Source organism: Rattus norvegicus, chromosome 17 (assembly GCF_036323735.1).
Source record: "Rattus norvegicus strain BN/NHsdMcwi chromosome 17, GRCr8, whole genome shotgun sequence".
In the NCBI taxonomy this organism is placed as follows: domain Eukaryota; kingdom Metazoa; phylum Chordata; class Mammalia; order Rodentia; family Muridae; genus Rattus; species Rattus norvegicus.
The window spans coordinates 3,980,505-4,006,176 of NC_086035.1; the positions used below are offsets into that span (position 1 = coordinate 3,980,505).

At 46.7% G+C, this 25,672-nt stretch overlaps 1 protein-coding gene across 5 annotated transcripts in view; it reads right to left on the reverse strand.

The window, feature by feature from the left end:
• Dapk1 (death associated protein kinase 1) overlaps nucleotides 1–25,672 on the reverse strand; it is a 161,033-nt gene that overhangs the window by 44,679 nt on the left and 90,682 nt on the right. For all 5 annotated transcript variants that reach the window (NM_001107335.2, XM_063276328.1, XM_063276329.1 and 2 more), the window contains 10 exons: nucleotides 9,991–10,129; nucleotides 8,731–8,860; nucleotides 8,522–8,570; nucleotides 8,407–8,433; nucleotides 6,949–7,101; nucleotides 6,561–6,606; nucleotides 4,991–5,080; nucleotides 3,724–3,816; nucleotides 1,464–1,583; nucleotides 917–1,015 (listed from right to left, as the gene is read on the reverse strand). In NM_001107335.2, coding sequence (NP_001100805.2) covers nucleotides 917–1,015; nucleotides 1,464–1,583; nucleotides 3,724–3,816; nucleotides 4,991–5,080; nucleotides 6,561–6,606; nucleotides 6,949–7,101; nucleotides 8,407–8,433; nucleotides 8,522–8,570; nucleotides 8,731–8,860; nucleotides 9,991–10,129 — 946 coding nt within the window. The remainder of the gene's footprint in view (nucleotides 1–916; nucleotides 1,016–1,463; nucleotides 1,584–3,723; nucleotides 3,817–4,990; nucleotides 5,081–6,560; nucleotides 6,607–6,948; nucleotides 7,102–8,406; nucleotides 8,434–8,521; nucleotides 8,571–8,730; nucleotides 8,861–9,990; nucleotides 10,130–25,672) is intronic.

Consider the following 25,672-nt stretch of genomic DNA (forward strand, 5'->3'; position numbering starts at 1 on the left):
ATAATTACACCACGGTCGTGTACTATGTTAATAACAGGTGAGGCTCACTAGGGAGCAGAAGGTTTTCTATGTTATCTTTACAACTTTTTTGAGGGGCAAATGTAAAGACAAAACTTTCCTTTCTTCTTTTTTGAAGTCCTCATATTAACCTCAGTCTAGAATTCCTAAGAGTCCCCTTAGTATTTGTAAGAACGGATTCAAATTCAAGCCTCTATAAAGGTACCAAAAACCAAACAACAGCAACAAAACAAACAAACAAAAAAACCACATGAGTGTTCAAGACACTTTTATAAAATGATGCAGCCTGCATAGAACTGGTACCCTAAACACCTGCGAATTATTCATAACCTGATGAAATACCATGGGAACAGTTGTTATTTTTCATCGTCTAGAGAATCATAAGAAGACCTACATTCTAGATCTTTTTCCCCCACAAGCTCTCTAGTACACATTTGATTGGGTCAAGGATTGAGTTCATGGAATTTCAGGGACAGATTAGCGTTTTTGTGGTAGTTGATCACAGATCCACTAATCAGCTGTCATATGACTGTCTGCCTTTCTAATGCCACCTTCACCTGCTCATACACCCATACCTGGATGCACAGTAAATATTCAGGCTAATGAATTTCTGATTAGAGTAACTACACAAGGAAAACTTTTCCAAGTAAGACCAGTAGCACTGTGGAATAATGTGATCTGCAGCACATAAGGCACAAAAACAGAGCAGAGCACATGAAAGAGTTAAGTGTGCACCTTTCCCAGTGCATGTCAGACGGCAGAGGCCCTTTCTTTGTCCAGCTTGCTTTTTGTACGGACTCATGAAAATGGCCGTACTCTCCCACCTCCTGCCCTTACACTTAGAAGACCTTTGAGAATACATAAAATTAATTCATTCTTAATGACACAGCATTATGACCTTATCCTGGACGTCGATCCTTGAGCCCCGTTTTATGAGTAACTGTAACATCTGAATATTCCCACAGCCTGCAGCAATCAGTAATGGAGGTGTCCCGTGCTGGAAGACAGGAAGAAAATGATTGATTTTCAGGGTTGATTTGGAAGGGGAAAGTCTACACTGTACGAGATGTCCTCGCCCTGCTGTGTCCACACCCTTCCCTGGATCTCCATGGGCACAAAGCTGTAGCATGGGGACAGGAAGGGAAGGTACCACCAGAAGGACAAGAAACCCCTCCTTTTCAATTTACACGCGATGACCGTGCTGCCATTTGTGTGCTGCCATTTGTAGCGGGGAGGGAGAAGGAATTTCAAGGGTGCAAGAGCAACTGGGGTGTGAAGGAAGGACCTCGATGCAAAATGTCCTTATTTGCAACTCAAATCAGCCTAAGTGGAGAGGGTTTTCCCACAGAACAGAAGCTCTATTTGCAATGTCTCTCCAAACTTGGACTTCTGGGTCACAGTCTATGACACAACCGCCAGGTACCTCTGGCAGAGGGGAGTCAGACCTTGTTGGGCTGGTTGACATCATAGCTGGACAATGAGCCCAGGAGGTGCTGCAGGCCGGGGACGTTGTCATCATTGATGGCATGAATGATGGCTTTCATCACAAAGGAGTCTTCCTCATCCTGGGAGACACATGAGGATGGAAAGAGTTAGCATGCTGTCCAAGACGCTCGTCAACATAGTGAACCCTGGCTTGCCCAACATACTGGCATTCAAAAGAAAAAGAGGCCACTTAATCCCCAATCCACATGGACACAAAGGGAGCTGGGAAGTGAACCTTTACCCTTTCGTGCTACCAACTGTTACCACTTAATGCTTAACCAAGCCTGTTGTCATCCACGTTGAAACCAAGAACAAAAAGGATCGTCTTTTTAAAGGTTCAGATTGTAAACAGGGAATCTGTCAAAATACAGTTACCAGAAAGCACTGTGGAGAGGTTCCTTCATGCATGAACCCTCCTATTTGCTAGATTTTCCAATTACAGATTTGTGTATTTTTTCTTTCTTTTTTCTTTGACATTTAAATGTCTTCTTTCTTTAGTTCTAAAATAAAAAAGTAAAATTCTCTGAATGGTGTGTGTGTGTGTGTGCGCGCGTGCGCTCGCGACCTTAAAATGGTGGTGGCATGATACTTAAAAACAGAGGCCAGAAAAAAAAAAAGACAATGGATGTGCTTCTAATTGCTTCTAATTACCAAAAAAACTTAACTATGGGATGATGAATAAGTTTGTTCCTTTTGTTGCCTCATCATAGCTTTATTACAGATGCTTCCAAAATATGATACCTTACAGCTAAGGAGTTAGAAAAGTCCCCAACAAAATAACAGAGGGACAGCTACTGAAATGTCAATGTCTGTGAGAATAGAATGGAAAATCACCTCTCTGAACTCCTTCTAAATCCAAACTCTGGGAGGACTTTGGCAACACTGGCAAAGGACATCAGTGAACCAAGGCAGTAAAGTTTGGTTTTCTTTCATAGTCCAGGCTAATGACTAGGGGCCACTGTGGTAGAAAAGTGGAATGAATCTTGATGAAAGCAGCCTACAGCACCCCTAGTCAACAGAAGAGAAGAGACTTCTATCTCTAAGGCTCCTACTCTAGATTTCAGTGTGACATAGGGCTGTTAAGAATGCTTATTTATGAACTTCAATCACCCCCCACTACAGCATCTGACAGCTTCCTACAGCATTCCACAGTCAGACCTACACTGACATTTTGCCCTGTCTCCACTAACATCATCAGACCCTTCCAACGAGGTCTTCTTCCTTTCCATCTCTTCATAACTTCCTTCTCTTTAGCTTTCCTTTGTGTGTGTGTGTGTGTGTGTGTGTGTGTGTCTGTCTGTCTGTCTCTCTGTCTCTCTGTCTGTCTGTCTGTCTGTCTGTGTGCACCATGTACATATCTTCCCCTTTTACTCTACAGTTGTAGACTATAACTGAAACATTAATACAGAGAGTAGCTTCAGGAGAAAAGAAGAGCTACTGTCTGCTGTCATGTGATCCCTGCCCTAGGAGTCCCTAGCACTACCCAGGAAATACCGACTATTGGGTTACAGTCCAGGGTGGTTCCCACAGAACCACTGTGTCTGCCTTTCCTGGAGTCCCCTTCACCTTCAGTGAACAAAGCCCTGTTTGTGACTGGCTGGGGAAAGTCTTGATGAAGTGAGAGGTGTCTAGCTGTATCTGAAGAGCTCATCAGTGATTAGGTTTCAGTTTGGACTTAGGGAAAACTGTGATGCCATTCTCAAGGGCTTTGGACAGTCAGGACAATGTCAATAACCCAAGTGTATATGGCCATCTGGTCTACCATAAGACAGTAGCCCTGTGGTGGTGGGAGGAGATGAGGGCTGTCTGTCCTTTCACTTCATTGCAACTTTACACTGTCCTATTGGTGGCAATCAGTGTTCTTATGTTCATTCATGATAATTAGTGGAAGTTCTTTCTTCTTCCACTGGTTATCCTCTCTTTCAAGTGGTGTGTGTGTGTGTGTGTGTGTGTGTGTGTGTGTGTGTGTGTGTGTACATAAGTACTTAGGGAAAGAGTTGTGTTAGAAATAGGGATGACAGCTAAGACAATGCCAAGTAATCAAATCAAAATCCTCCAAGGAAGAAAGGCAGGACTGGGCACAGTGTCAGCCCACCTCAGGAGTAAGTGTGAGTTTGACATTCCCATGGTGTGAGACTTTTCTGGATTGATGAACAAGCAGAACAACTCTAAACACAGTGCTGCTCAGAGAAGCTAGCCAAGGCAAACAGGATTGCTTACCAGAGTATCATCGCTCCTGGCAACGCTCATGTTACTTCTGGACAAAAATGACCTGGATAATCTTTGGCACAGTGATATCAAGCGAACAGATTGCTAAAAATAAAATAAACATATAAAGAGTCAAGGGGAAAAGAGAACTTCTGAAGAAAGCATTGAAAGCATGTTCACTCACTGCCAACATCCCTCTTGGGGCGGGCACTCCACAGAAGCTCAGACTATTTGGTTAGGGAAGTGTTCTGAAGGTCATGAACCCAGAGAGCAACACAGAAAGTCTCTTGTGCATTCACTGTGCCCTGCGGAAGGGGTCACATATCCCCCTTCCTCATATCCCATCTCTCTCTCTCTGCCTTGTTTTCTAAACCCCAACAAACCCCTTGCAGGGTACTCCAGAGTCCAGCATGGGATGCAAGGGCCTTGCTGTGAGCTCTCTTGGCCCAAGTCAGATAAAGGGATATGTGAGCCTATCAACAAGCACAGGTGGAACACAGATACTTTGGTCCATAGTACAGTTCCCTCCATTTCCTCAAAGACAGATGCAACAGGGCAATGAAGAAAGATGAGGAAGGGAAAGAAGTAGAGAGAGGGAAAAGGAAAAGGACAGGGAGAGAGACTGAAACATAAGCTCTAAGCCTGGTTGAAAGTCTAGCCATAGCTTGTTGGGTATAAAACTGAGGTATACCACTGTACTAACCAGGAGGGGAGGTGGTTGCTCACCCTCTCCAGTTTGACATAATCTTGAGCACTGCAAACCACACCATCACATTCTGATCCTTGAGTTTTGATTGTTTCAAAGATACCTGAACCAGCAGCATCCCGCCAAAACCGCAGGGAAACCACCACACTGTAGGAGAGACCACACTACCAGGGCTCTTCCCCCATCCCAGCCCCCCTGCGAGCCCACAAGGAGCAAGGCAAATTTTTCATACAAGCTCCAGGCTGCTTACCAGGAAGAACAGGTTTATTTAGAATGTGGTTTGTTACAGTTGAAAAGGTATTCACTATCACTTTATTGTATTGATTTAAAAATCTGCCTTGGGGGTGATCTGAGAAAAGAGCATGCAAAATTACATTTCAGAGAATATGTTAAGTAGCACTGAAATACGGTTTGTGCTTGTCTTTGAAAGTAAGTAATAACAGCACAGGAGATTACACAGTAGATGCTGTTGTTTTGAAATGAATACATTTCCTGATTCCTGGTGTTAGAAGACATGGGCTCTGACAAGACCAGACAGAGAAAGTCAAAGTCAGTGCATCCGCAGAGTCTTACTTTCCATTTTTTCCGAGCTGCAAACTTCTTGAATTTCTCCATGTTTACTGCTGAGGCTTTTCGACTAAGTGCTTGTTGGGTGTCTTTAGGCTAAAATGAAATTTCAAGAAAAGATAATGAAGGCTAATTACAGAAATGTTTTAATACTCCTTATCACTCTGAAAGGCTTACACACTCCTTATTCTAAAATAGCATAAAGAGTGGGAAATAACATTCAAGATTCAGGAGTTAGGCTGGGATGTAGCTCAGCAGGTAGAGAGTTTTCCCAGCATTCAGAAAGCTCTGGGATTGACCCCAGTACCACATAAACCAAGCATGTTGGTGCATGCCCACAATCACAGAACTCAGCAGGTAAAGGCAGAGGAATCAGAAATTCAAGGTCATCCTTGGTTATATCCAAGGTTGAAGCTACTCTGGCACACTTGGGACCTTCTCAAAAGGGGGCGGGGCAGGGGGAGAGCTAGACTCCACCCCTAACTCTTGATCGCTGAGTGTTTTGTATAATACAGAGGAAGTGTACGTAGGACAGGAGATGAACTTGTAACCACATTCAGTTACACTCTTCTACAATGACAGTTTGGGAACGGCAAGATTCACTAAGCTAATTCAAGTTGGGAAGAAACCTGGAGGTATGTGCATTTGGCCCACCCTAACAGCATTCAAACAAATTCACTATGCCTTGTTCAGTGGATACACTTAGGCACAGGCCTTACCCCAAGAGGGAGAGGAGGAGTAGAAGCCTTTGGTGATGCCCACTGACAAGGTCCTTGGTTTTGTTTTTGACTACTAGATACTTTTACTATGGATTGGATCTTAAACATTCTCAATGCCTCTTTGCTAAAGGCTGGGTGGCCAGCTTGTGTAGCTTCCAGGAGGGAGAGAAATTTTCCTAGTCTAGTTTAAAGAGGGTAAGTCCTTAAGTAACTTCCTAGAATCATGGCCCTTTCTCTTCCTCCCACCATCCCAGTTGGCTCCCCTCCGTCTACCATAATGAACCGCCTTGCTACAAGGCCCCCAACCACAGTGCCCACTGACCACAGACTGAAAACTAAAACCAACCCAAAAATCAGCCTTTCCTTCTTCAGTGGTCTTTGCTGTTCTCTGCCAGAATGACAGAAAGCTAACTCACTCATCAACCTTTATTTTAGGCTGAAGCAAATTTAGCTTTGTCAGTCCAAGTAACAATAGGGCCAGCAATATACAAGTGCCATGTGTCAGGGTCAAGTGCATCGGCAAAGCGGCAGCTCCCCCTACATGTAAGGAGGGTGTGGTATCTACAGACCTTCAGATTTTTCAAAAGATTCTGAGATTTGAAGCATCTACAGGATGGGAAACAGTTCAGTTTTCAAATGTTGCTCTTGCTGTAACCCTACAGGCTACACCAAAAATGTCTGCTCAGTAGGCTTGACTCCTCCCTGCTCTCAACAGCTCCTCATTCTCCCTGTCATCATTAGACCACTCTACCTTAAAACCACGGTACCAACGGACCACTAGCATTCTAGCATGACCCATTGCTGCTCACACCAGGCAATCGAAAATAACCAGAAATCCAATATAATAAGCAACTCACCTTGATCCAGGGGTGCTGCAAACTGTCCTGGATTGTCATCCTCTTCCTTCGGGGAGAGAAGGAGGAAGGGGAAAAGGAGCCCATGAGATTGAAGTAGTGATAAGGTTATTTTCACACTGGGTGAGCCTAACAAGTGGATACTCTGGAAAAGTGGGGCCAATGTTGGAAAAAATAGCAACACACCAGCCCCAGACTCCTCCCTATGCACGGTCTGAGTGCACAGGCAACAGAAAGGCCCTGAGTGCATTTTCTGAAGCTCTTCCTTCCAGGCACTCTTCCTATGGCAGACAGTGAGGGTCTGACAGAAAGCAGCCAGACACAGAACAGGCGCTGGTGTCTGGTCTCAACCACATGAGGCCCTGCCTGACGGGAAGAGGGGGACACTCACTTTGGATCCTTGACCAGCAGCCTTCTGATGAAATCTTTGGCAAGGGTACTGGTGTTGCGGAAGAATTCCTCCTCAAAGTCATAGTTGACAGCAGATACATTCGCTAATGTTTCTTGCTTGGTGTCTCCAAGAAAAGGGGAGGCCCCGCTTAGGCTGTTCAGGAAAACAAAATGGTACATTAACGGAACACTGAAAAGTACTCGTGTATAATCACTGCTTCTTCTGTGTCTACAAGAGGGGGAAAACAATACACAGGACTTAGTGTGGAATGAGTCATGTCCCAATCCAATCACACACCATGGAATGCTCACCAGTTATGAACTGGAGTATCGACTTCTTGCAGAGGAAACCTGCTGAAAGCTCATTTGGGGCTGGGGAGATGGCTCAGTTGACAAAGTACCAAAGTTCTTGCTCTGTGAGAGCATGAAAAACTGAATTTGGGCCTCTAGATCCCACATAAAAAGCCAGGCACAGTGGTGTGTGACTGGAACTGAGGCAGCGGGTGCGGAGCAGTGGGCAACTGGATTACATAGATGCCTCCTCCACCTCCGCTGCTAGACGATGTAGCCAAATCTATGAGCTTAAGGTCCATAAAGAAACCCTATCTCAGGGTTGGGGATTTAGCTCAGTGGTAGAGCGCTTGCCTAGCAAGCACAAGGCCCTGGGTTTGACCCTCAGCTCCAGAAGGAAAAAAAAAAGGAAACCCTATCTCAGAGCTGGAGAGGTGGCTCAGCGGTTAAGAGTACTGTCTGCTCTTCCAGAGAGGACAAGGGTTCAATTCCCAGCAAACACACGGTGGCTTACAACTGCCTGTAACTTCAGCTCAACAAATCCAACCTTCTGAATGTACATACATACATACATACATACATACATACATACATACAAACATACAGGCAGGTTAAAAAATCCTATCTCAAGAAAAATAAGTAAAAATGGAATGTAGAATGATCAGTCATACCTATGCATCTTTGCTGACAAATACAAACATACCAACACACACACACACACACACACACACACACACACACACACACACACATGCATATACATGCACTCACACAGACACACACAGACACACATATGCACATGTATGCATATGCACACAGACATGCACATATGCACACACACACACACACACACACACACACACACACACACAACTACTTACACACAAACACACCATCATACACGGTCATTTGAACCCAGAATAGTTTAAAATGAAACTCTCCTATTTTCTCAGCAATGGACAGATAAGATTTCTCCCATGATTATGCTACAATTGCTGGCAATTCATTTTGAGGGAGGAAAACCAAACCCAATTAGCATAAAATGAATGTTTGTGCAGGATGAAGATGCTGAATGGAGAGTGTGCACAAGCTGAAGGAGCTAATGTGACCTATCTGGTCAGTCCCACAGACAAGAAAAGAATACATGAAGTGTAGACCTGATACTTACAGGATATAGGTTATTACCCCAATGCTCCTGCACACAAAAAAATAAAGACAAAGCAGTGTTAGGAAAACAGTCAAACAGATCGGAAAGAAAACAACACAAAGGGCGTGCTCCTTACCACATGTCTGCCTCAAGACCAAGGGGCTCATAGTTGACGATCTCCGGAGCTGAGAGGAAATAAAGACTCGTTAGCTTGGAAAGCCACAGTTTATCATCGTGTGACAGACAGGGACAGGGACAGGGACAGGGGTGGTCTTAAAGCCAGGGAGATTCAGCCAGTGGACTGTGGATGAGACGTAAGTGAGCCCAAGGGCAGAGGAGATTTACCCACAAACTCTGGTGTCCCAAATATGTTTTTGAATTCATTTCCAAAGTCAATTTTATGGGCCAGGCCGAAGTCGATGATCTTGATCCGAGGTTTGGGCACATTTCTATCCAGAAGCATTATGTTTTCCGGCTTGAAAAAAAGAGAGAGACAGAAAAGTAAACGGTGACAGAATGCTCCTTCTTCATCCCAAAACAAACAACGAACGAAAACCAAGCACCCAAACAATGACAAGCAAACAAACAAAACAAGCAAAAAGCAGAGAGTGGGGTAGATGAATGGGCGCTGAGGAGATCAGGGTTTAGCTCAGTCAGGGCCTCCAGGAGGCAGGTCTGAGGCAAGAATTTGAGGCCAGAAAGCGCTTGGTAAGGAAGGGGAGGCAGGTAGCAAAAGGCAGGCCTAAGACGTCTATTCCATTTAGGTAGGGGCACAGCCCTTCTTGACAGCTTGCATTCCCAGGAAGCCTGGGCAAGTTGAGGCTGCACTTGTCATCTCCCACCCTCTGGTGCTGGCAGCTGCCCAGTGGACACTTATTCATGGGCATTGCCAGCTCCCGGTCAGAAGCAAGACATCAAGCAGATTGCACTGGCAGAAATCCACCTTATGTTGTGAGTTGGTGATACTGGGGGACACGGACATGGGTTTGCTATAGAAAAAAGAAAGGACACTTTGGTCCTCTGCAGCCTTGTTCTAGCTCAGTGGCCTGTACTGAGGTTCATCTCCTGTCAACCTAACGGCTATTGTTTTCCATTGCCCCTGTATTGTCTTCCTTTCCCAAAAAAGAGCACGCCCCATGACAGCTGGAAATGGGCTCACACATTGTTAACCCCCCACCCCCTACAGCCTTGACTCCAGCCACACAAAGATCCTACACCCAACCATGGTCACAGTTGGGTTTGCCTGGTAGTAAAAAGAAAAATCAGGGCCCAGGCTTGTATCAAATGGAGAAACACTTCAAGATACTTTCCACCCAAAGTCTACAACCACAGGAGGATGAAAGCTGTCCAGCCACTAGCCAAAAATGGCCCACTGTCCAGGAGCAGGCATTGCTCAAGGACCTGGTTAGTAAGTCCCTTTGACTTCTTACCAGGGATTACTGACTGTGACCATTGATCTTAAGCTTCTATACCACAAAGCAGAGGTTGGGCGCTCTAACTGTAGGAAGAGATCATATGCTAATGATTTAGTTTCTCTTGGCCAACAAGCCATGAGAGCTGTGGCTGACATAAGCTTACATCTGGCTTCCGCTCATGCGATGTTACCTTCAGGTCAAAGTGGGCGATTTGAAGCGAGTGCAGGTAGTAAACGCCGCTGAGGATCTGCTTGAGGAACTCGGTTGCTTCTTCTTCAGTGAGAGATTCCTTCTCAGCCAGGAAGTCAAACAGCTCGCCTCCTGCAACACTGAGAGCCCGGAGGGAGCCGGGGTTAACAGGGGGATCCTCCTTCCATGCCTGGGACTTGTCATCTCCTAGGTGACAGACGACTTACAGACAAGACTGAGGAAGATGTGCCGATACCACTCCTGGCCCTTTCCCAGTGTGCTGCATGTACAAATGAGGGGACAGAGCAAAGAGAAGCTGTGGGGAGTTAAAAAGGAACTGGAACTGTGTGTGCTCGCCACATAGGTGAAGGCATATCTTCGCCTTATTTTTAGACACAGTCTCTCTCTGAGCTCAAGGGCTCCCCATCTTGGCTAAACTGGTTGGTTAGCCATTCCCTGAGACCTGCCTGTCTCTACCCCCCACAGCATGGGGGTCACACAAGCCGGTGTCCACACACACTTGGGTCCTCATGTTTGCTCAGCAAACACTACCCACTGAGCCACCTCGCCAACTGATAGTACTTCTTTACAACATTTCAATTACATTTCAAACTTAGAATTTTTAACTCTCTGGTCAGGGATGGGGAGTGAAGCCCCAACTTTGTATAGCACTCACAGAATAACCCATCCTGTCTGTTAGACAGTAACCAGAAGGTTCCTAATCTGTATTTCAACTGACTTTAAGTTGGTTTTTAACATGGTGTCATAAGAGTTTTCCTGTGCCTAGTATTTGTTTATGAGTGAATATGTACACATTTATAAAAGCAATTTTAAAAAAACACATTTACTAATGAGTTAAAGAAATATCTTAGTTGCTACAAATGTGCATGGCTGGTGGAAGGTTCAGTAAGTCTGTCCCCACTGCCAGAATTGTAGGCGGACTGAGGACATCCATCAGAGCCCACAGCTATTGGTGACTCTTGGACACTCAGTGCCTCCAGCAGGGTACCAGGCTTGCAGTAACCACTCAAAACTTTTCAATCCAGTGAAGAGAGCAAATTCCTCTAAAACTCCACAGTGTTCACTAATGGCAAATCGCAGGGAGCATTTAATAAGAGTTCTTGTGAGGTAATCTTTATCAAGTTCAACCATTCACAACATTACAATTAAGTGTGATTACACACATAGCTGCTATATTCTTTATTGTGTTTATGGCAAGACGACTCCATAAACACCATAGCTAGTGGTTCTAAACCCATTCGGTGTAAGCGCGCTAATGCTCCTTCTCTTCGGAAGATCTTCTCTTCCCTTCAGTCGGAAGCTGGCTGCTTGAGTTCAGGTTCCACTGACCTCAGAACGGGGGACACATTGCTACTGCAGATTCTGGTCCTTTCCAACCCGCTGCATGAAGGTTTCCAAGAATTCAGACTGAAAACCTTAACCCTTTAAACAAGCATTCCAAACACCGGGAGCCTCTTCTCGGGGGTTTATCCTACGGTGCTTCAGCAAGCCTCACTCATTCACTGGAGGGCTGGTGATGAGGCCTGGGACTCCGGAGGACAGCAAGAGGCAACAGAGAGTGTGAACTTTGTCAGTGAGGTACGTGACTCTGCCCCCTGCACCCCCTAGCCTGGCTCTGGGAAATACATTCATGGCTCTGCAATGCCCTTGACCATTGTCCTTCCCTTCTCCCCATGAAAATGTGATGCCTTTGTATTACTGGGTCAAAACAAAAGAAGAGGGGATCTTCCAAGACAGGGAGGAGGAATATATAGGGAAAACAAGAAATGGCAAAGGACCCCACATGAAGAGACAGGCCAGCCTTTTTGCTCCTCCAGCCTTTCTGTGCTCTCTGGGTTGGGAGTGGCTATGCTCCTCTCCATCCAGCGGCCATCCACACTGAGGACATCCAAATTTAGGGCATCCAGGCTAGATTCTTTTTCAGAAATAAACACTCAGGTTTATTTGTTTCATTCTGTGTATGAGTTTCACCGGCATGCATGTATGTGCAGTACATGTGTGTCTGCTGTCCTTGGAGGCCAGAAGAGGGTGCATAATCTCCCAGAACTGGAGGTACAATCACTGAGTGGCCATGTGGGTGCTGGGAACTGAACCCTGGTCCTATAGAAGAGCAGCTAGTACTCTTAATCACTGACTCCGAATGTTCTCTCAGCTAGCCCTGCATCCGGAAAGTATCTCTTCTCTCTGGGTTTCACATTCCCATCAGTTGTTAGAAGCCACAGGATAATCCTTCAAGGGTTAGGGGTTAAAGATGTTGGATGATTGTTAAATACTGCCCAGGTCTGGAGCAAGGCAGAGTCCTAAATAATAAAGGAAGAAGGCCACAGCACAGGATACAGGATGCCTGGCAGCCTCGGATCTGAAAGCTCTCTGCCCTCAGAGCTCCCTCAGCTGGCCCACACTGGGGCTGGACTGCTAAGCTTCCCTAGGAGAAGTTAGGAACAGAGGGGCAGAGAACGGGACCTTTCCCTCGTGAATATGATGTTGTTCCCCTTCCTCTCTCTAACTCAACTGACAGTGGTTATGCTTCCACACATAACCACACCCTTTCCTGCCCACGAGAAACACAGGCTGTGGTCTGGCTGCTCCTGTTGCTGCCCTGTCTTACTGTACCTACAGGACTGGGTACAGCACATGCGGATGGGGTCTCATAGCAACTCTAACAACCCTTCTTCCTGCCTGCCCCAGGTTGTCCCTGCTACCCTGAGCTTTGGGCCCTGTCCTCTTAAGTGGTTGGCTCTCCCCAACACCTCCCTAATTTTCTTTCTTTTCAGACCCAAATCTCTCCACACCAGGAGTTCCAGACTCTGTGAGGCAGGGTAATAAAAATGGATGGTCTCAATTCCAATCCTGAGGGGTTGCTCAGCCTCGAAGAGACTCTGATTCTTCCCCTATAAAACAAGGGACCAACCACATTTGTAATAGAGTTGTCCTGAAGTTCCCAAGCACATCTAGGCCCTCTGTGGTTAGCAAATACTTGTGTCTTTCTTCCTGCTTGGCTTCTAACTACACTTCCTCCCACAGCGGCAGTAGTGTGCTGGAATATTTAACAATAGCTCTCTGGAGTTAGGGTGGGACAAAAGCTGTTCTCGAGTGGTCGTTGCGAGCCACCCACACAGCACTGAGGGGTTGGAAATGTATACACACATCAACCCCCTATCACGTGGGTGGTTGGCTCTGGCCTGATGCAAGACACTGTTGTCTTCTAAAGATGGCCAGACGGATCCTACACTAGGCCGCTCTGCACGTGGATCCTGCCATCTTCCCTCTCATCCATGGCTTTACTTATAGAGTCAGCCCTATGGCTACTTCAGCTCCAGGGACAACTCACGTGACAATGTGCCAGGTCTAGGGTAGTCCTGATAGGTAATGGGGATCATCCTAGCTGAGTCCCTTCTGAATGACAACATATGTGATTACCCACAAAACACTGAGGTGCTCTAAGAGACAGCCACAGGGGGGCTGGAGAGATGGCTCAGTGGTTAAGAGCAATGACTGTTCTTCCAGAGGTCCTGAGTTCAATTCCCAGCAACCACATGGTGGTTCACAACCATCTGTAATGGAATCCCATGCCCTCTTCTGGGTGTCTAAAGACAGTGATAGTGTACTCACATATATAAAATAAATCTTTTTTAAAAAAGGAAAAAAATTAAGACAGACAGACAGACAGACCCAAGTGAAGAAGATCTTGGGGCTGGATCATCCCAACCAATGGAGGAAACAGAGATCAGAGATTGTCCACGGATACATTCCAGAACTCATGAGAGAACTGGAATAGCCATCATAGACCACGATAGCAGACATCCCTAGCAGTCACTCCTATTCCTGTCCCTGAAGGTCTCACTATCACCTTATTCGGAGTAGCTCAGTGGACAGTCTGTCGGCCTGCCACAGCTCCAAAGCTCTTCTCTGGTGCAGAATGCTCCTGACATCAAGGTCACGCCTCTTTCCAGGAAGCTACCTAATCCAGCAGCTGATTAACCTGGGGCCTTGAAGCAGGGACTGTCACACTTCTTTAAGATTACGAGTTTTAGGCCATTTTAGGTTGCATGGTCTATTTCAGCTGCTTAAGTCAGCCAGCATAGTGTCAGTGTGAATGGGGGGAAAACGAGTAACATGTGAATGATTGTGTGTGACTGTGTTCCAGTAAAACTTTATTAACAAAAGCAGGCGGCAATCTGAGTTTAGCTGCTGGATGGTAAATTTGCCAAACCTTGGTATAATGACCAAGTCATCACAGCATAACCTGGAATTGCTCTTCAGGGTGACCTCCTTCCCAGGGCGATCTCTGCCTTGGGGGGAATCCCTGTTGACTTGCTGCAGCTGAACTCAAGCCTACACAACAGCTTGCTTTGTCCTTCCCCTTCCCGCTCCCTCCTCCTTCCCAAGTCCTGTCCTTAAGAGTAAATCTCACATCCCTCCCCTCAGTCATTGCTCCCCAAGACCCCAACCTACACCCTACTAAGTTTGTTTATCTATCACTGGAACATACACCATTTTGATCAAGCTCTGTTTCTTAAGCTGGTCATCATCTGCTTTCTTTTGTTCTTACGTAAAAATAACTTAACTTCTGCAGCTTCCTGACCACAGAGAGCCAAGGATGACCAGACCTCTACGGTAAGGACCCAAGAATGCACAGGGGCACTGCTTAACCAGTCAGTGGAAAGCAGGCCCCGACTGGTCTAATTACCTCGGTCTACGATTCACCCAGGACATACTTCAAATCTCATTTTGTGCAAGACATGGTCCATGTCTTGGAAGCCAAATGTCCCCCTAAAAAACAGACCCTCCACTGGTGCCCAGATGCCCTGTGTGTCTTATATAGTCATCCTTCTCCTCACTCCTCCTCCAGTCCTACATACATACTCATCCGTGCTCACCCCTGCTTACACGCTCGCCCTCCTTCACCTCTATGATCTCATCTTCCTTCACAATGACACAGGGAAATCGGAGGCTTTGGGCATGCGCCCCCTGCTTCTTTTAGCCATTTTTTCAAACGGATCAAAGCTAAATGACTTCTGCAAAGGTTTGGACGTCCGAAGCACACTATTTACGGTGTGCCTGTCCCTCCTATCTCAGAAGGCAGCAAGTGACTGGATGTGTGTTTGTTTTCTTCTCAGATGACACTTCTATACACAGACGACACGTCTACGCACACGCTCAGAATCAGACCATCCGAATAAGGCTAAAAAGGAAATTGGCGCAGTCCTCAGAACTTGAACTTTTGTTCCAGATTTCATATTTTGTTCAAGAAGGAAGATTGCTGGAAGGGATGATGAGCAATCTTGCAGAGGAGATTAAGAGCAAGCGGAGCCTTCTCGGAGAGCTTTAAATTCCAATGCTCAAGCGCACGCTCACGTGCACAAACACACACACACACACACACACACACACACACACGTATGAAGCCCAAGCTCACAGGCACTCTCTGTCTCCACCAAGAGATGGGAACACAAGTTCTTTTTCGCCAGCAAGGCCTCCTGAAAGGATTTTTTACAGTACAGTTTTAAAAGCTCCGTGGGCTCCTGGGTAGCTACCCAGTCAGTGGGTTGTAGGAAAATTCATTTTAAAACTCTTCCCAATTATTACTTTGCAAGAGTCAAGTCTCTAAATTAAAAACACCTGAAAGTCCCTGACTCGAGTTAACAAATGCCCCGAATGTAACTGGATTCAACTCTGGATTAGCTCTGGTCAGTCTACCATGCTGAGGACATTCAACTGCGGGCTAATTACCAGACTTGGCCCTTTCCAAGGGAGCTGCTGGATTCCTGGAGGATGGGGTGCATGTCCTCATCTGGTATCACAGATGAGATTGGGGAACATCAACAAATCTGGAAACACATACACTCTACTATGCACAGGCTCCAGGGTACAGGTCTGGGAGTGATTGCCTGCCAGGGGCCTGAATGGTCCTTGGCACAGGAATGCCCAATACCAACTGCAGCCTCAGATGTGGGTGACTGGACCCTAATTTTACTGTCTGTGAATGAGGTAGTAAGCAATTCAGTCCTGCCGTTCTCTTCACCTAATGATTGGGGACACATTTAAATGCAATTCCCTTGCAACTGCTTGACTAAGTGCCAGAATTGGCATTTAATAGGGTCTTTAAAATTACCTTGGTGCACAGTGACCACACGCATGAGACAAGGACATCTCAGCTCCCCTTTGACTCTGACATTTTAAGAGTCTATGAACCTCTGTGCATACACACTCACGTGTGCATTCATGTAAGCACAGCGAAGGTGCAGAGCCCTTGAATCCAGGCCCCATTCTTGCCAGAGTGTGGCAGAAGGTAATATGTTCTGTGTCACTTCAGCATCCCACATAAGCCTTCACTCACTATCTCTTGATATCCTAGAATACAACAATGTTTCTGTGAGGGCCCAAGAGATGGCTCATTGACATAGGCATCGCCCCCAAGACTAAGGACCTGCATCCAACCCCCAAAATCCACATGGTAGAGGAAAAGTGATCCCGGAGGTTTGGCCTCTGAACTCTCTCCACTTGTGAGTGTATATACACACACACACTTGCACACCCACATAAGTAAGTAAATTAATCTGGTTTTTAAGATAGAATCCCGTCTTCTACAGTCGTCAGGTAGGTGGCTGTCACACCTACAATGGATTGGCATAAACCACAGCCCTTCCTCCCCCAGCTCAAAACACTTGCTCACTTTCTGATTCTCCGCTTGCATTTTCATTTCTATAAGGGATTGGGAGAAAGAATACGGTGGGGGGGGGGGGGAGGACACATGAGAGCTCCAAACATATTCCAAACAGAGGAAGCAAGAATTTGTTTAAAGCTCCCAGAGATGGTGATGGAGCCCATCAGTTCAGCGGGGAACAGGCAGAGCTGCAAGGAGAACAATTCACAGTTCTGCAGACAGTGGCCCAACCTGAGATTGGAGAGGTCTTAGGAGGTTACTGTGATGGGAGGGGAACCTCGGTTTCTCCTTACCACCACTAGGAGCTTCAGATGTGGGTTTCCCTGGCTCATTTGCACTCGAGGTAGGGAAGAGGTAGTAGGTAAGGTTTCCGAGTATCTATGTCAGGTGATGTCATGAGCAAATTAAGATGAGAAAAAAGCAGAGTTGGGTAAGCTAGAAAGGAAGCCTGGGGTCCAAGTGAATCCCTAGTTGCTTGGCTAGCAGGGTAGAGTGTATGCTTAATACTCACAGCATGAGGCTGGGCCACCCCATCCATCAAACCCAAAGACGACAGATGGTCTTAAGCAGTATATTTTAAGAGAGAGATAAAGTTGGAAAATCCTCAGAAACTGTTACAATGGGAGTGTGGCTCAGTATTAGGAATTGGAGTACGATAGGCCCTGGGTCTCTTTCTCCAGCACAGAAGGGAGGAGGGAAGGAGAGAAGAGAGGAGGAAATTCACACACAAGGCAATAAAGATTCTCCGCTCTTAAGAAATTTAGATGCGAAAATTCATACTGCAGTTGGCCTTAGGAAAGAGGAAAATTTTGACCAGTAGGGTATCAGACAAGAAAGAAGTCTACTAGGAAACACTTGTCCCTCTGGATACCACATCTTAGAGCCCAGTGGCGATGTCACTATGTATGGACTACGGGTGTGTAGAGGGAGACTCATAGCCCTCAGATCGTCTGTAAAGGCTGCACTCCTCTATGAGGGGCCACGAGATGGTAGCAGGTTTATGGTATGCTGAGAGCAAGAGGCCATATCACATTATAACATGGTACCCTACCTTGACCCTGGGAACGAGCAATCATCTCCTGGCGGAGATATCCTCATCCACCTAGCCCAGTGACCTAAATCAATGGCCATGGTCAAAGTACCGATGAGAATGTTCAGGAGCAGCACTGCTGTGGGTAAGACTGTGGGGGAGGTGACTAAGAGGGAAAGAGCTAAGAGACAAGATCCCTCCTGGCATCTGAGCCATGTAGATTGCTTGAACTAAAGTACTCATTCCAAGGGAAATGAAAAAACCCGAAAGCCAGAAAGCCCCGCAGCGTATGCCAAGGCTCTTTTTACTTCAATGGCTTCGGCCCAAGCTTTGGAAACCCACAGAAAGAATTAGGCCAATCGAAAGTGGGGCAAAGGGAGAAGCTGGGGCAGTCAGACCTCTCTTCAGCTTGGGTAATTATAACCGGTATTAGAACAAAAGGCCAGTGGGACATAAACCGAGCTAAGACAGCCATAGATGGAGGATGATTCCAAAACCAATTTATCTTGTCTAGCTGGAGACAAGGGGAAGTGATTATCCAGGGGCTGTGTGACTTCAACTCCTCCTTCCTGACCCGGTTGAACTCCCCGCTGGAGGAGCTAAAATGACAGCTGCTGATTGCTGCAAATGACCTGGAAATCCAGGCCAAAAAGACCACCAGCCCATGAAAGAGAGCACAGCACATGCAAAGGGTCATGCTGTTCCCAAGAGAAACACACACATGTAGAGCTGAGCTCCCCACACGCACACAGGAGGCCCTCCCCTCACTTTGAGGATGTGTTTTAAGGGAAGAAGAAAAGCCAGGAAAGAGAAAGATTTTGGAACTGAAATTTCACTTGTGGGTATGGAGGCTTCCCATCACTTCCTCCTTGTTACCCACTTGCGTGCTAAGAAGCCCAGCCCCTGGGAGTCAATAATGGGGATCAAGGCCAGGGTGGGAAAGGAATCAGGAACCCTGAAGAGTAGGTAGGAAGTGAGGAGAGCCTTTGGCTGACCACCTGTGTAAAAGGAGAAGGAAGAAACAGTAGGCAGCCTTGCTCTTCCAGAAGATGGAGTTCAGAATGGGAAGCCAATCCCACGAGAGCTGCTCAAAGGTGGAGACAAGACCAGCATATCCTTGGTTAAGAGGCTCACAATGTTCTGTGTGCCACCTGCTTCCTCACAGGACTCTGACTGATTCAACACACCACTCTCTAAGGAACTCCGTTGCAAGTATTTTTACGGCAATCACATAGGTAAAAAAAAAAAAATCATCAACCCATAATGAAAGACATCTCACTGGGTCAGCTCCCACTAAGCTGCCCACGCTCTATTAGGCCTGACAGAAACCTGTGAGGCCAAGCTCACTCAGTCTTGAGTAATATGGCAGACAAATCATCTCTTCTTCCAATGAACTTGTTGACAGGGCACACACAGGTGCATGCAAGTGTGACAACAGAGCCCCACCTCACCACCTCACCATTGTCCACCTTCCCTCACTTCAGGGACATGCAAAGAAAGGAAGAGTGAGAACAAATGTGGAAGTTGGAGAAAGAGCAGGAGAAAGAGGTAGAAAGACCACAGTCCCTCACAGTCCTGACTGACTTTTCAGAGTCCTCTTTTTCAGAGTCTACTGGGGTAGATGTGGTTTGAGGGCACTAGAACTCGGGAAGCAGCACCTGAGGAGGTGAAGACAGAGGTGCCTCAAGAGCTCGTGGAGATGGAGGTGTGTAAGGTGTGGATGCTTAGGGCTTACAAAGTGCTCATAAAGTAATCCCTCCACAGGAAGCTATTCGGAGATTTCCAACCTCCCCACCCGGGATCTGGACTGATCAGCATTCCTGATTTGGATGTGGTGCTGTCTTAACACTCAGAGCAACACACAGATTAGATGAGCTTGAATCAGGCGGGGGCCTAGGACAGCTGACACAAATGGGGTGGTATAGATTACATACAGCATCCCTGTTTCCTCTGGCTACCTTATTCAATGCACTGTGTGACAACCCTACCTAACTGTAACCACCTTAAAAGAAGGCAGTTATACCCTTCATTTCGGAGGAAATCCGTTCTACTTGAATTTTCCACCAGGCTATTTCAGACACTATTATGTAGGGAGGGTCAGGGCCTGTTAGTCCAAGTCTCTGGTATGGCAAGTCTGACAGCACAGCAGCATTCTCAACATCTGGCGGTGGCTGTTCTTGGGAGCTGCTATAGTGCACAACCTAGAAAGGCTGCTGATGTTGCCAAGAAGAGAAGCTCGCAGTGATGATGGCTGTGCTGTGGCTCTGCCTCTCCTCACCTGCACCACAGAAATGGCCACGCCATCGCAAAATACAAGCTCCCTACATTTAAAAGATACCCAGATGGAGATCATCACAAAAACCTACCACCGGTCAAAATGTGGAGAACACCTAAATCCTGGGGCCCCCCGGTCCCAACACATCTGTAATACAAACCCTGAACCTACGGCTCAGGAAACACTGGAGAAGAGGAATGGAAAGAGTGTAAGAGCCGGAGAACCAGGAAGGAGATCCGCCACGAGACAGTGCCTTCTACATATGACAAGGAGCTACGCACATGAAATCTAAACAATATGGTCACCTAAGCAAGACCTGCATGGGGACATCATCAGCTGACATCCAAACTGGACAGGGAAACCTCACAAGTCCCCATGTCTAGATGAAGACCTCAGGAAATAAATGGCTACTAAGAGGAGACTCGTCCCTAATAGGTTATCCAACGGCAAATGGTCAACCCTAACATGTGTGCATACAAGTAACACTAAATGGACTCAGCAGGTTGTGTATGTGTGTGTGCATACATATGTGAATGTGTGTGTATGTGTATATATACATATATTTATACACATGTATGTGTATAGAAGAGGTCAGGATGTTGAGAGGGAGAGGGTATGGGAGTATTAGGAGGGAGTAAAAATGACGTAAATATAGTACCCATATATGAAATTCTCAAAAAATAAAGATAAATGTAAAGATATTTTTAAAAAAATAACCAGGGGTTGGGGATTTAGCTCAGTGGTAGAGCGCTTGCCTAGGAAGCGCAAGGCCCTGGGTTCGGTCCCCAGCTCCGAAAAAAAAAAAATAACCAAGATAGTCTAGAAGAGGTAAGATCAAAGTTACTTGGAAATAAAAATTAGGAGAAAGAGCAATGCATGGATGTTTATAGAAATATTTCTATTTACTTCCCAAACAATGTTTTATAAAGATGGGTCCAAGGGGCTTACAGATAATTCTGGAAAGATTGTTGCTGACCTGTGGTGGACCCTGGTTAATAAGGCAATAGGCCTGAGGTGTTCATGCTCCCTTATGGAGTACCAGCTGTGGGAGAATACTGTCTCTAGTCTTGTGTCCAGCTCTGACTCAAATACCATCCAAGAATTCTGGGCCTATGGGAGCCTGAATATGGCAGAAACTGTGAGCTATGCCTGGATCCTCAACTTGTAGCCCTCAAGCCTGGGATAGGGGGGCACACTGTGAAGAAATGTGAACACCAAGAGCAGCCACAAATAAGGACGGCCCTTGACTGGGATGGAAGCTCTATGGAGCCTGTTTCAGTCCCAGCCTCAAGAGAATCTCCCCAAGACAGGAGAGAACCGAGCCCCATGAACAGCCAGTATGAGGAGGCCATGGGCACTATGCTGTGGGCAGGCCCTGCAGCCCCTGGATAGGGGACAGCGACTTGTACCCCAAGTTCCCCAAACCTTAGCGATCATACCTCTTTTAGATACAAGCAGAGGGTCCCCATAATCAAGGTAAACAGCCCATGTAGAGCTCACATCCCTCCAGACGAGAGAATAAGGGACAAAGCAGAGAGCCTTCAAAGCGCACATCCAAGAGCTCAGACACATGTGGCCACCCACGAACCAAGCCATCCACACCATGAGCGAAAACACCAAAGAACAATGTAAGGAACGCTTTTCAACTGGCCTGGCGAGAATAAAGGACACTTGGGAAACACACACACACAGGGTTTTAGTTTTTAAGAGTACACCTGAGTGGAAAGCTGTCTGTCTATCTACTACTGCATGTGACCTGGTCTGTGGTGAAAACGCTAAGGCTGCCAAATGCTCTTGAATTCTCTGCTCTTGCCTAATAAGAGAAATCCGAGGGACGGGGGTGCTGGGGGAGCTCTCGAAATTGCCTTCGTGAACAAAAGCAGAGGTTCAAAAGGTCATAAGGAGCTCAATCTCAGGGAGAAACAGACAAGTGTTCCAGCAAGAGAGATCATCGAGAAATCTCAGCACTCCTCTGTGTCACAGGTGCCACAGGAGAAGTGGTGAGAAGAGGGGTGTGGGGTGCCTGAGAGATCGCCTCTCTCGATCAGCTTCCCCTCCTGTGTACCACTTTGCTTAGAGGTGTCACTTTTAAAACACATTATTCATAACTGGCCTTTGTCTCTCAAAACACTCTCCCAGTTCTGGGTGAGCCAGCCAAGTGTCTGCACCACACCAGTGCATGACGGTGGGGATGCACGATCCCTGCACTGGTATTTGCACCTCTGGGTTTAGTTAAGGAGTAAACAGGCAATGATCCTGCAATCTGTCTGACAGGAACAACTTCATCTAGAACTTACTGCCCCAGCCAGACCCAAAGAGCCAAAAAGAACTGCTGTTTAACAGGGGGTGAATTTTAGTCTGTCAAAAAGAAATGTCTGAAGATCAGGCACAGCAGTGTGCATGCAGTTAATAACCACTGTACAATATGTGTAAACACGGTTAGAAGGGTACATCCTACATTGGGTGTTTTGTTTTGTATTGTTTTACCATGATATAGGAAGCACTAGAGGAAGACACTCGTACCAAGCTCTGACCTCACGCACATGCTTTCCCACACACATGTGTTCCCACACACATGGAAACAAATGCACACAGGCATACCATGCACATACATAAAAAGTTCTAAAATATAATAAATAAAATGTAATCACCTAAATTTAAAAAAAGCATTGTTTTTGTGAGCTGCATTTGGAATGAAATCACATATGTGCACGAACACACACACACACACACACACACACACACACACACACACACACACACACACTGGAGAGGCTTAGCACAATTTATCATTTCACCTGTCTAGAACCCATGATTCCAAAATCAACACTTGTCCACTGCTCCCTTGGTTTGAAGGAGTTCCAAGCGCCCCTTGGCTGTGACCATATCTCTCCAGTGTTCTACCTACCAGCATCCTCCCTGTGTCCTAGTCTGCCCAGGGTCTTCTTCTTTTTTTTCTTTTTTTTTTTTCTTTTTTTCGGAGCTGGGGACCGAACCCAGGGCCTTGCACTCGCTAGGCAAGCGCTCTACCGCTGAGCTAAATCCCCAACCCCTGCCCAGGGTCTTCTTATAACGGCACCAACCATACTGGTTGAGTGCCCTCCCTACTTCAGCCTGACCATGAATGAACTGGCCATAACGGAAATCGCCCTTTGTCCCAGTAAAACCACATTCTGAAAGACTATTAGAATTTCGATATATTTGGATATGGGGGCATAACCTAACCACTCCTCAAAAGACAGGACCCAGACTTGGCACAGCGTCTGCATCGGAACATGTTGGAAGCACCAGAGCTCGGCTAGGATGCAGCTCAGTGGCCAAGTGCTTGCATATGGCGTTCGTGAAGCCCCGCGCTGGATCTCTAGCATAACACAAAATCATGCTTAGTAGTACAGACGTCTGGTCCCCCTTGAGAGTTATAAATCATTCTCTCTACATAGCACTTCAATCCTAGCCCGAGAGAGATGAAGCCCTGTATCAAAGATGGTTAATTCCTTATTAATTTTTTGTTTTGTTTTTATTTTGAGACAGGATTTCTCTGTGTAGCTCTGGCTGCCCTGGAACTCACTGTGTAAAACCAGGATGGTCTCAAGCTCACTGAGATCCACTTGTCTCTGCCTCCCAAATGCTGGCATTAAAAGGTGTACGCGGTGTCCTTCAGGGAAATCCAGACCCTCTGGGGCTTTCCATCTCCACACCTGCCTAAGGTGGCTTCCTTTGTGGCAGGGGTTCCTTGATGCCACTGCTCGCATGAAATGTTCTCACACTGGGACGTCTGTAAGGCGACAGACAGCTTTCACATGTTGTTTAATCCTCTAACGAATATTGTGAACTGGCTATACCCGTCCACATTTTAAAAAAGAAACCTAGATTAGACTTTAAAAAGAAAGAAAAACTTGTTGGACCTGGCCAATCTGGATCTTGAACTCCAATGGCAAATAGCTTTGGTGTGCGACAGACCAAAGTGCAGCATTGTACGCCAGTGTGTCCAACGGGCACCACTGCGCACCTGGAGAGAGCATCAGTGTTTACACGTGGATCAGAAGTGTCCACAAGGTGCTAGTGCAGAGTAATGAAAGAAGTGAGGTCACTAGAGGGTGCTCTCCAAGGGCACTGGAATACCAGCCCCTCCTCACTCTGTCTACTTCCTGGCCACCAAGGAAGGAACCGATGCTGCCAACACGTGCTCACCACTACGACATGCTGCCTACCCAGGTCTCCACCTGACCAAGCCAAGCAACCACGGACTGACGACTCCAAACTGTGAGTCAAATAAAACCTTCTATCCTTTCTAATTGACCGTCTCAGGCATTTTGTCACAGCCACAGAAAGTTATAAGTAACACGGCCAATGGTAAGTTCTCTAAGTCGGCTTCACCGCTCGCCGGGTAACAAAGGGAGTTACAGGATGATTCAAGCACATGCCAAAGTTTCGTAGTGGCTTCGCTGTGCAGTGAGGTGGGTGGGCAAGAACACAGGCAGAAGAGATCTTTGCCTCAGCATGACTCCGTTACAGAACAATGGTGTGTGGAGGATGTGAAGTCGTGATTGAGGGAGGTAGCCTGTGCCTCCTTCGAGCTCTTTCCTGCACTGAGCTGCTCTGATTGGTTGCGCCACCGTGAACAGACTGTTCTACCAAGACGCAAGTGGCAGGAGGGAAACTTACCGGCTTGAAGTTACTTTTCAGGATTGCGAAGAGCATAAGGGCAGAGCCTGGCCTAGGGTCTGACCACAGTGCTTTGAACACAAAGAAAAAGAGAGCATCTACACTGAGGTCATCACAGTCGCCTTCTCAGATCCCTGCGGGTGGCTACAGAAGTGTCTCTTCCTCGAGGGGAGGTCGGCCTTCACTGATTCAATGAAGCCCACCCACCCTGTGGAGCGCTGTCTACTTCCCTAGATATAACCAAGTCACATGTGCGTCTCATCCAAAAATCACCCAGAGCATTTTGACTGTCAGTGATACATACAGGAACCACCAAAGCTACACAGACACTTGTGGTGAAGTGGTAAGGACATCAGCACCGGGGGTTGCTGGAAGCCATGAAGGTGTGTTCCTTCACATAAGTCTATGAGTGCTCAGGACAGCTTTACTCCTGGCTATGATACACTAGAGGCAGCCCAAATGTCCGCTGGGTAACGAAAGAATAAACAAGCCTTATCCAGGGAGGTGGGGGGAGTCCTACCAGGCAGTTTTTAAAGGAATAGAGTGTGTACAAACCTCACGCTGAGTTAGGGGAGCGGGTCTCTCAGAGCTTACACATTGCACCATTCTGTTGGCACATTTGGAGATTAGAACGTAGAGATGGGTAGGTTATAACAAATAGCCCAAGGGATGCTGGAGTCTGTGGAGTATGGGGAGAGCCGTGGGGCTGTCCTGAGGTATGATCTGGGAGTCACCGGACCATGCTGGCTAACTTTACCTTAGCTGTGCAAGCATCCCTCCAGCATCATTTATGACGGGACAGGAAGTCCAAGAAAAAAAAAAGGTTAAAGGAGTTGTTTGCCATCTAATTCACATACAAAGAAAGGGAGCTGTCAAACAGTGGGCAGGTGCACCGGAACTTAGAAAGCTCCCAGGGATTGAATGGGACTTGTGACCACTGGGGACCACCTAGGATCAGCTGTCAGGGCATGAGCTCCACCCATCCTGCTTCCCTCAAGCGGACATCAAAAATGCGTACATAGAAA